General features: G+C 34.4%; 1 protein-coding gene across 1 annotated transcript; it reads right to left on the bottom strand.

Moving 5' to 3' along the window:
* Positions 1 to 11245: 11245 nt before the first annotated feature.
* LOC149538400 (uncharacterized) lies at positions 11246 to 11813 on the bottom strand. The gene has a single exon (XM_089802813.1). The coding sequence runs from the start codon at positions 11681 to 11683 to the stop codon at positions 11474 to 11476; it is 210 nt and encodes a 69-aa protein (XP_089658939.1). The 5' UTR covers positions 11684 to 11813; the 3' UTR covers positions 11246 to 11473.
* Between the last annotated feature and the right edge of the window lie 245 nt (positions 11814 to 12058).

Raw genomic sequence — 12058 nt, 5'->3', positions numbered from 1 at the left:
TACCTAAAAGCATAAAAACCAAACATATTCTTGTATTTCATTTATTTTGTGTGTGATAATTTTACTAGTTGTTTTCCTTTCTTAGGCACATAAAACTTGTAATTGGGATCCCTTAGTGATAGGAAAGTATGCTCTTCACCCATGTGGTGAATCATAAACCTTGACCCACCTTTGGATTTTGAAAGCAAGAGGATTAATTGAGCTTCTTGGCATGTTTGGGGGAAGCAATTAGGATAGGAGAGTATTCTCTTCACTCTCATAGTGAACCAAAGTTATTGACTCTCAAGAGTGGATCTAATCTGTTGAGTCTAGAATCCTTTAGAAGACCTACTCTTGAGCAATCAAGAGGAATGACCCCAGTGGGAATAAGCGAACCTAATAGGGAGGTCACCTTCCACACTGAGCCCTACTCTCTTCTAGGACTCCTTGGACTCACTATTGAGCCTCCTACGATTACAACTTGACCCTAGCACTAGGGGAACTAATTCTCTTCTCCTCAAGACTTCCTACCCATTGAAAGACTATCAAATTACACTACTCTCTCCTCTCATGACTAATATAGATCAATCATGGCAAGTTCCTAACCGAGACATACCATGCTCGCCTAGACCTTGCTTGAACTCCCAACTAGCTTCACCATACACACAAACAAAAAAACAAAGAACATATTTACAGTAGATTCTTCTTGACCCTAGTAGTCCATTTGATTAAACATAGAGATCAAGAAGAATCCATTTATTGAGCTACTCCTAAGCAACACAATCCTACTCTATCAAGTCCTACCAGTTAAAAATAAATTACATATTGAAATCACTTAACACACACTAAAACTATCGTTATTGAGTTTTGAAAATCACATTACATTCAATAGCTTCTATCTCCTAGAATTTTCTAACTATCACTCCTAACTCCTCCTAACTCTAATTGGTTCCATCCAAGAACATTCATCTTCTTATATCTCTGCTTCAACTCATTCTAGTGAATCATCAAGATTCGGTGAACTAAAACATCCAACTACCTTTCACCTCTGCAACTCCTTGGTTGTAATTACTTCTTGGTGCTGACGTGTTCATTTTGTTTTTCCACGTGTCCATTCCCTCTTTGTCATTACTAGGTTGTGAAGTTGCAAAAATATCATTTTTGCCCCGTCGCAACTCCCTTCTCATTGAGTTCATTTTATGTTGCGATGATGCACTCAACTATTTATTGGTTGTTTTGTCATTTTGCAACTAATTCTCCAACTGCATGCATTCATGTTGTGATGTTGTGAACGTTTGGTGCAACTTCACGCCTACTTCTAGCGATGCACTTAACCTTGTGACCTTGTGAAAAGTGTTTAGCACAACTTCATTGTAGTTTTCCCTAACTATCCACCTGCCCTTGCAATCATGCGATATGCCTTATTTGTGAATTCATTGTGGTTTTCCTTAATTGTCCACTTGCCCTTGTGATCATGCGATAAGCTTGGTTCATGACTTTGTTATGGTTTTCCCTAACTGTCCACCTGCCCTTGTGATCATGTGATAAGCTTTGTTCGTGACTTTGCTATGGTTTCATTGATGTTTGTCTTGATAGTCCTGATGATGTGATATGATCTATCACTACTTCACCATAGTTATGTTAGTGACTTCATTTACTCTTATGATATTGCGACCTGCCTTTGATGCTACTTTGTGGTGGTTAACCTAACTTAGCCCTTTGTAGTGGTGACGATGTGAAACTATCTATTCTACCTCTAATCGCACCTTCACTAGCTTACTTTGCAGTCATGTCTTAACTGCTCTAATGTTGCATAATTGCTAACTCCCCTTTATTGCTATTTTTTTGGCTTCAATTGTGGTTAGTTTTTGAATTTCTCAATGATGCAAAAGCACCATACTTCTTTCTATCACCACTTCGCACGGTTAAATTTTTGTTAGTCTTTGTCAGTTGCGATCATGCGCCAACCTTCATTTTGATTGTCTTGCCACTTTGCATGGTTATGGAACTAGTTTGTCTAAGTATCAAATGAATGGAAATTGAAGTCCTCAGTGGCTTATTCAACAACCTTTATTTGGTGTGATCTACTCTTGTGATCACAAACTCAAAAACTTGAACTAGGGCTGGAGTAAACCCTTTCATGAGGCTCATGAATGAGGTACTAAAGGAGTTTCTAGGTAAGTTTGTCATTGTTTACTTAGATGATATTTTGATCTTTAGTAAGACATTAGAGGAGCATTTGATTCATATTCGCAAGGTGTTTGAAAAGTTGAGGGAAGAAAAGTTGTTGATAAACTTGAAGAAGTGCAGTTTTGTAAAGAAAGAGTTGGTGTACTTAGGATTTTTAGTCTCAAGAGAAGGTCTAAAAATGGACCTAGAGAAAGTGAAGGCTATCCTTGAATGGCCTACTCCAAGGAGTGTGACAGAGGTAAGATCTTTTCATGGACTGGCTACATTTTATAGAAAGTTCATAAGAAGTTTTAGTAGTATTTGTGGAACCTTGACTCAAACAATGAGAGGAGATAGGAAAAAGTTTAAGTGGATTGTAGGAGCAGATAACGGTTTCAATCTGTTGAAATAAAAAGTTGCTCATTAGCTTGTTTTAGCACTTCCTGATTTCAACAAGGTGTTTCAAGTAGATTGTGATGCTAGTGGTACTACAATAGGAGTAGTTTTGAGACAAGAAGGTAGACTTGTTGCTTATTTCAGTGAGAAATTGGATGATGCAAAAAGAAAATATTATGTTTATGATCAGGAATTTTATGCTATAGTTCAAGCATTGAAGAAGTGGGGACACTATCTTCTTCCTAAGGAGTTTGTTTTGTATACTAATCATCAAGCTTTGCAATATGTGAATAGTCAAGGAAAATTGAACCAAAGGCATTTAAAGTGGGTTGAGTTTTTGTAGAGTTATACATTTATTCTGAAACACAGAAGTGGGAAGTCTAACAAAGTTGCAGATGCTCTTAGTAGAAGATAACTTTTGCTAACATAAATGCAGATAGAGGTGGTTGGGTTCAAGGAACTTAATACATTGTATCCAGATGATCCTAATTTCAGTGAAGCGTGGAAGGCTTGTACAAAACCTATTACACTTGATAGGATAAAGTGGTTGGATTTCATGATCCAAGATAATATGTTGTTCAAAGGAAGCCAGTTGTGCATTCCCAGAAGTTCAATGAGAGAGAATCTCATCAAGGAGAAGCATAGTGGAGGATTGGCTAGACATTTTGGCAGAGATAAAATTATAGTCTTGGTTGCTGAAAATTACTACTGGCCACAATTGTAGCAAGATGTGATGAAGTTTGTACAAAGTTGCAGAGTATGTCAGAAGGCAAAAGGAGTGAAGCAGAATACAGGGTTGTATCAGCCATTTCCTATACCAAAGTAGCCATGGGAGGATGTTAGGATGGATTTTGTTCTTGGATTACCGAGGACACAACGTGGACATGATTCTATTTTTGTGGTGGTTACAAGTTTTCAAAGATGACACATTTTATTCCTTGCAAGAAGACTTGTGATGTTGTTCATGTAGCAGAGTTGATTTTCAAAGAAGTGGTGAGACTACATGGTCTACCAAAGAGTATAGTTTTAGATCAAGTTACCAAATTTGTTAAGTATCTAAGGTGTACATTGTGGAAGAAGTTGAAAATAGATTTGAAGTTTAGTTCATCACATCATCCACAGACTAATGGATAGATAGAAGCTGTGAATTGCAGTATGGGAAATTTGTTGAGATGCTTGGTTGGAGATAAACCAAAAGGATGGGATATGATTTTACCACAAGCAAAATTTGCATATAATAATTCTATCAATAGGAGTACTAGTAAATCACCATTCCAGATTATATATGGAAGTAGTCCCAGAAATGCTTCTAAATTGAGATAGTTGGATAAAGGAGAGATAAGCAGTGCTAAAGCAGAAGATTTTGTTGAACATTTGAAGAACATCCATGAGGAGGTGAGGAAGCACATCAGAAAGATGAATACACAATATAAGGCTAAGGCAGATGTGAAAAGGAGGTATAAGGAATTTCATATTGGAGATGATGTCATGATTCATTTGAGGAAGGAACATTTTCCAATGGGTATAAAGGAGATTGAGGAGATACTAGACAATCGTGTTGGAAAAAGTACCAAAAACATAACTTATGAGGAATATTTGGTCAAATGGAAAGGAAGATCGATTGAGGATTCATCATGGCTAGCAAAGGAGGAGGTTAATCATCTTGGTTTTCCTCTGAACACCTGAGATGTGACGGAATCACTTCTCAAATTACCTCGGGTGTCTGATGCAGGAGCATCCTAGGTATAAGGGCAATCTTGCATCAGCCAAAATATTTTATTTTCAGTCTTTTCTATTTTAATAAGGGCTAGTAGATAGGGTGGTTATTATTTATGGGAACTTGCTATTTTTAGTAAGTTTGTCATATGAGCTCAGAATGTTCTCATTTTCTACAAGAAGGTTCATTTTAGAGATATAAGCCTACCATAAAAATCTCACTACTCCAGCTTAAGTATCGAAGAAGTTATTACGGATTTTTGATGGAAAAAATTGTAGAAAAATCTTCAGGCTCACTGTTGGAGGCCTTAGAGTGCTTAGATGAGGTCTGAAAACTTAAGGAAAGGGTTCTAGCACCATTTTGAGCTTGTAGATCAGGAGCTAGCATTTTCAAAAAGTGGTTATAATAGCCAATCAGAGCAATAGTTTGTGAGTTATGGCCTTTTGAAGTTGGGCTACCCGAAATTTCCAAAATAATTGCCAAAAATGTATTTGGCCGACTCTATATGTTTTGTTAGGGTCTGTCAACCGTAAGTATTAAGTTTGAGCATCTAGAACCTTCTCGAGCGGCATAAAACTGCCTATTTAAGAAAGGCCCAAACATTGTCTAAAAGAGCTCGGGGTGATACTTCGCAGCACTATCTTGTAGATTACTGTAATGAAGGCACCCATTTGGGTTAGCATATTGTAATGGAGAATTCTGTAATTCTGCATTTGTGGGGATAATAAGAAGTCCATAATTTGTTCTCGCATTTTTTGTTGTTTCTTTGTTTCTATTATGAGTTTATGGTATTAAGGGGAGTCCCCTGCATCAAATTCTCTCTATTGATTATTAATAATTTGTAGCATCTTTGTTTTCTCCTCCAAGCACATAGCCTTCTCAATCAAAAAGTGTTGATATTTAAACTTAGTCATGTTTCCAAAGTTGTACAGAAATCTGGTGGAGGCATTGGTCTTTTACTATTAATGTCAATCTAATTAGTATCATGTGATTCATCTCCTTTAGGCACATCTTCTTGAGATCCATTGGCTAGATTCTTTTTTCATACAACCAAGATTCTTTTAGGGTTATCACATGTTGGCTATTGTGGTGGATTTTTGGTTCCCATCCATTGGGCTTCCTGAACCAAGGCTTCCAACCCCTCATTAACTATTTATTCCATAACCTGATTAACAATATTTTCATTGACTACAGGATAGGCCTCATCAAGATTTTTAGGATCAGTGTTTGGGAGTGCCTCTTATTCATTTCTAGAGACAAAAATTGTGTCACTGTCCATAATTACTTGTTCATTGTCAAATTCATTCACATCATGTTGATTGGAATCATCATCACTATGCTCATTTTCAATGTGAATAACATTTTCATCATTTTAACATTGACCAAAATTTTGTTGAATATTTTCTGAATCTTTTATGTCACTCCTATTTCAAGGATTTTTGCATCAACCATAGGGGCATTTGTGTGATCATCCTTTTCTACAGGGGTATCTACCACAATATGATTCTTAGCTATGCATCCACTTATCCTGATGGGCATTTCAAGAAAAGTTTCAGACACCTTCTTTTTCTTCCTTGAAGATTCTCCTTTAGTAGAAGTTGCAAGAGTGTCTTTTTGGGATTTCTTTCTCTTAGTTGGAGGTGGGGAGGTGACATATATATATATATATATATATATGCTCAACATCCCTTGAGTCCTTTGGTTGATCCAAAATTTCTCTTGCTGGTTCTTAGGTTGACTCCCTCTCAACTCTTTTGGATGATGATCTAGTCCTAACATCAGTTTGAGGTTGAGGGGTTTTAGGGTTCTCTTCAGGAACAAATTTTGCCTTCCCTTTCTTCATGGTCCTAAAATTTCCTACTTTAAATTTGAACCTTTAAAAACCATAAACATATCATAATTCCTATATGATATCGTGATGTGATTAATCTTGGCTCTACAATTGGACTTTTCTTTGATCTCAATGTGTGTGAATTACTACATATCACAATACCCTAAGATTGGATCAAACTGTGTATGCACAATTCACAATAATAATCCAATTGCAATTTAGGTTGTCCAAGGTTGATTTGTCAAAAAAATTGCGTTAGATTTGTTTTTTGCCTAATATAGACTAATTTATAGTCAAAATTTGTCAAAACAGCCACCCAAATACAATGGTGTGGTCATATTTTCTCTCGATGCTCCCATTAGTTGTTGCCCCTCCAAATATGAATTTTGGATTTCTAAAAAATGAGAAAATGTTCTATGTCAATGGTTATGCAACGACACTACTATGGCTCTAATACCATGTACAAATTTTCCTAAGATAAATAATGAAAATGCCAAGATCTAGAAGCTCAATAAATAACACAAGAAAAGAGACAAATTGATATGGCCCTGATTGACTTGATTCAATGATGATACAAAAATAAATAATAATGAATGCAATACATGTTGATGTGCTTGAATATATAGGAAATAAATGATTAATATGAGTGATGCAAGAGATAACCTATCAACTAGAGAAGGTGTAATCACATGTCCACCAAAAATGTATGATCCTCTATTGTACACTAGAATATGTGCAACAACAAGAGGATAATAATGTGATAAGAGAAATCAGTGGATATCACACAAAAAGAGGTATGAGATGACAACTAACTCCACTTCAAGTAAATTTCTCCAACACCATGTGCTAAAATCAGTGAAAACTCTAAGGTGCCCATGAAAACTAATATGCAAATGCATTATCCTAAGTAAACTTAAGTAAAGTATAATTAGGAATATTTAATTACACCAATATTTCATCAAATTATACATGAATTTCACTAAGATCATTGAGGATGTAGTGAAACTCAGGTTCTTGAAGGACTTTGGAGGCACTGCAGATAGATAAAACTTTGAAATGTGTGGAGTAGCTATAGATACTACATGATGGTTTCAAGCAACATGCTTCCCAATTAGAGGTGTCAATTCTGAAACAAGTAGAGAACAAGGAGATGAAAAAAGAGTTAGATGATTTGGTAAATAATTTTGTGGTTACAAACATCCATATTCAAGAATACATTTAATAAATCTTAAGAGTATTAATGAAGTTGTAGTGGTGTATACCAATGTTGAAATAGATGGGCTATCTCTACTAAGGATGTAATTCATCAATACAAAATGTATAAGATGAAATTATACAACCAAATTCTATAGATCTAAAGAAAGAAGCAAATGGTAGTAGCAAGCAATGAATAGAAAACTTGTATTGCAATTGACTATTTTGCATAATCAAAGGAAGATAAACAAGGAATTATGTCAATTATGTGACATAGTAGATATGAATCTTACCATCTTAGTGAAGCTTATTAAGGATGTTTCAAATATAGTGTAGTCAGTCAATGCTTTAGACAATGTAGAGACACAAAATATATCCTCTTGAAGATCAATAATCAACAGATTTTTTTGGCCTCTCCTGTGATTGGAAGACTACTTGGGATTGACTAAAACTTGTAGATAAAAGCATAATGCCTCTACCCAAGTGAGCTACCTAAGGTTGTTTGGGTAAGATATTCTATATTACATATATATGTGTCTAAATATAAGTAGAAGCCTTTTGGAATGTAATTTTGGTTTTTTTTTTGCATTTGTTTTGTTCATTCCTTAAGGGTGAGTTGACAAAGTTAGGGAGAGGGTTTCTGGATATTGTAGAAATATATTTAAGAGAAGGCTAATTATTAAAACACATAATAGATATAATTCTTGATCTTAGGCAGAGTAATAAAAGAAACTCATAGTAAGATAAAGTTTGTATAGTCTCAATAGTGGTGACATCCTTTTTCCTTGATGTTAAAGGGGGAGAAATGTGGCGATAAAAAAAAGAGCTCACAAGTGTTGACATCAATGAAAGAGAGGGAGACTATTATAAATATGAATATAATGTTGTTTCAAGTTGCATTTGGTGTTGTTTTGAAGTTGTTATATATATATATATATCTGTGTGTGTGTGTGTGTGTGTGTGTGTGTGTGTGTGTGTGTGTGTGTTAGTATTGGCATATAAAAGTTGTTGAAGATTATTTTATATGGTATATTTGGATGTCCCAATTCTCATCTAGAGTACCCAAGGAGGATTTAGGTGTCTACAACATGAATATGGCTAAATTTAACCATCCCATTAAACAATTTGTTAAATTGTGTTCAAAATTATGTTTGTAGACATTGAAGGTTGGTTAGATCTTATGTTTCATAGTTCCATTTGGTTTAGAACTAAGTTTGTGGTGTTTTGTACTTTGACATTTTAGAGATGGTGTATCAATTTTCAAGAATGCTTTGCATTCCTTCTAGCTTTAGTTATTCTGGTGATTTTGGTATGTTGATATCAAGCAATGTATAATGAGCATATGTAACTATTAAGGAGGTTTTCACTATATTTTTATCTTTTTGGGTGACATATATTCACAACTCGTTGGAGAAATAAAAATGATGAAGCAAAATAAAGTGTTTGCATATTTGGTATTTGTATTTTCTATTATTTTATGAAATTTGTTTCATAGCTTCATTAAGTGATAAAGATAATTTTGAGCATGATTTACATGGCTTTTCGAGGTTATCTTAATTATTTTTATGCTAACACATGTGTTTTCCTCATCTATACTTTACATATTACATGTAATTAGGCTAACCCAATTGGTGTTTCTTGGGTTTGTGCTTCATATAAAGATTAAAGCATGAAGTGTATGTAGTAGTGTGTGAGGTTTTGTGAATTGTGAAATTGCAAATGTGTAGACAAAAAATGAAGTTTTTTAGAGATGTATAATCCAAAAAATTGTAACTAGTATTTTTTAAAAACGTGTTTCTCTTTTGTTCAACAATAATAATTCTTTGAAATCATTCCAATTGTATCGTGATTTAAAAGTGACATTCAATGATTAGCAAGTCCATATATTTTCCCTAAAGTTGTGTGTCTTAGCCTACAAGTCCAAATCAGGGGCAATTTACTTCCTTGTCCTCTTTATTTACTTTTATAGTTGTGTTATTCAGAATAAATGGTTAATAAATGTCTAGATTTCAAAACATTTTGATTTACACCTCGTTCCTCACCAATTTTCTTCACCTTTTGTAATAGTAGGATTACTGCAAGCAATAATAACCATGCTAAAAAAAGAACTAGAACTTAGTAATAATAAGTATGCTAAAAAAAACTAGTTCTATAGTCTTCCTCTATTTCTTCAAACCCAACAATCTTTGGTCATTATAACTAGTAGTTGACACCTCCTAGTTAAAGTATCCACTACATGTTTATTCCATTCACATGTACTATAAATGTGTAGCTATAAAAATAAAGCTCATTGGCATGTTTAAGTGATAATATGGCCAAGATGAATTCCCAACATAATAAGAAGTGGCTTTGTTGCTTTAGATTTTGAACAATTAGCTACCTTTTTTATTCAACGTCCCACTAATGGCTTCTACACAAGCATCACACTAATGGTAAAAGTCCTACAACTTGAGCCACATATCTTGAAAGGTTGCTTTGAATGTTATGTTTATTCCATTCATGTACTATAAATGTGTAGCTATAAAAATAAAGCTCATTGGCATGTTTAAGTGATAATTTGGCCAAGATGAATTCCCAACATAATAAGAAGTGGCTTCGTTGCTTTAGATTTTGAACAATTAGCTACCTTTTTTATTTAACGTCCCACGAATGGCTTCTACACAAGCATCACACTAATGCTAAAAGTCCTACAACTTGAGCCACATATCTTGAAAGGTGGCTTTGAATGTTATCTTCCATTCATATCCTTAGATTTGAATTTAATGGTACACATCTTTTAAATCTACGTTGGAAACATTCTTAGCACTTCACATACATTGGCCCTTACAAAACTATTTTCTATTAACTAATTATTTTCTTCTCATATATTTATTTGATTTTGGAGATAATTGAAATATTGTTTGATAGGGGACCTTTACCTTTGCCCTAAATCAATATGATGTATAATGTCTCTTGAAGGAGGCAAACCAATTGGCAATTCTCTAGCAATAGAGTTTAGATCCTACTATGTTCACTTGCTTCTTTTGGGTAAGTAAACTACAAAATTACTTCCATTCTATCTTAGCAAAAGTATTTGTAGTTATCAACACTCAACTTTACAAGTGTTCTCTACCATTATGGATTACTTAGGCCATATCATTGATCTATTGAACAAGGGATGACATGCATTAATTAACATAACATCATGAAGAATATCTACTAAAAGGCCAAATTTTAGTGCAACCAAATAAGATTTGGCCAAAACCAAACCATGACCCTTTTTAAAACCATTTTTTAGTGAGGTGCTCACACACATTCATTCATTTCATTTTAATCATTACCTTTTGTACAGGAACTTACCTAAATGTAAATTTACTAATTTTACAACTTACATATAAATTTTAAGTGATTCTTAAATTCATATCTAATAAAATAACACCATAATATATTACAGAAAACAACATTTAAGAATAAAATAAATTGTGATATCTTATCTTTTCTCCAAATTCTAAAATAAAAATTTGAATCTCAAGCATTTTAAACCTAAACTATAAGAGATTGTTTCAAATAATTAAATTGCATAATTAGTAGTTACATTATAATTATAATTTATCACTCTTTGAAGCTCACGAAGATAATTACCGTGTAATTCAACAACAAATTTTATCTCAAACCCCATGTTCTTCAAACATGGTATGATAAAACTCAAAACTAAAGCATTAACACTTAAAAGAAATCATGACATGTCAAATACAAGAAACCCAAGAATGTCCCCTTAAAACTCCGTCAAAACAGGGGCCAAGCTGAAAACCCTAATGTCATACATGAACCAAACCCTGATGTTCGATCTATGGAGAGTTCAGTTCGTTTGAAAGACTTGGATCGCAAGAACAGAAGAGTGCTAAATCCAATCAAATTAATAATATTAGCAGCGAGCTCCATAGTTAACTCACTCATATCCAAAAGTATTGCAGAGACGATTTCCAGAAAACAATAATCACATTGAGATCTCAGAAATTGCTGTAACAATTAGTACAGTGCTCAGATTGATGCAAAACCATCATCAAGTTTTTACAAACTTGTAGAACACAAAATCTTAAACAACATATCCTAAAACAAAATCATTGTTCTCGATTATAATTATCTTCGGAACAGCATCAAATAACGAAAAGTCACAAAAACCCTACCGAAGTTAAAAGAAGCGATGATCAGCCAGCGTATACATGTATTTGTATAACAATGACAAACAAGGATATAAGGCCAAAATATATGATGGAATGGACCAGAATCGATCTGCCATTGGTTCCGAAACCACTTAAATCTATGGTTCTTTTATTCCCTGGAAGCTGAAACAAGAGCCCTGGAGACAACAGTAAGAACAACAGAACCCCCACTATTACTGGCCCCCAATCTGACATTGTTTCTTTGCTTGATACCTTCACACACTTCAACCAGAGCGAAGATCAACGGATCATATGCTGAGCGGCTACAAAGAGTAGAATTTATTGTGCTGAAACAAAGATGAAGCAAGGCAAAGATGAAGCAAGGCAAAGGTGAAGAGACAGGAGGGGACATCTTCAGGGCTTTGATTTTGCTTTTGATTTGAGTGGGCGGGAATATTTACGTCGAGAGGCGTTCTATACAAGGGCAGCACAAATGCCGAGCACGGGAATATGCCAAGATTCCTTGTCAATAAAAAAGATTTGGGAGCAGTTACAAACTTCCAAATTAAATATTAAAAAAGAATTCCCGAAAGAATAGCTGGTTATGCCGAGAGGCGTTCTATACAAGGG

This window comes from Cupressus sempervirens, chromosome 9 (assembly GCF_028749045.1).
Source record: "Cupressus sempervirens isolate cs-2001-9-10 chromosome 9, ASM2874904v1, whole genome shotgun sequence".
Classification (NCBI taxonomy): domain Eukaryota; kingdom Viridiplantae; phylum Streptophyta; class Pinopsida; order Cupressales; family Cupressaceae; genus Cupressus; species Cupressus sempervirens.
The sequence above is the reverse complement of the archived record's forward strand: the minus strand, read 5'-3'. Positions and strand labels throughout refer to the sequence as shown.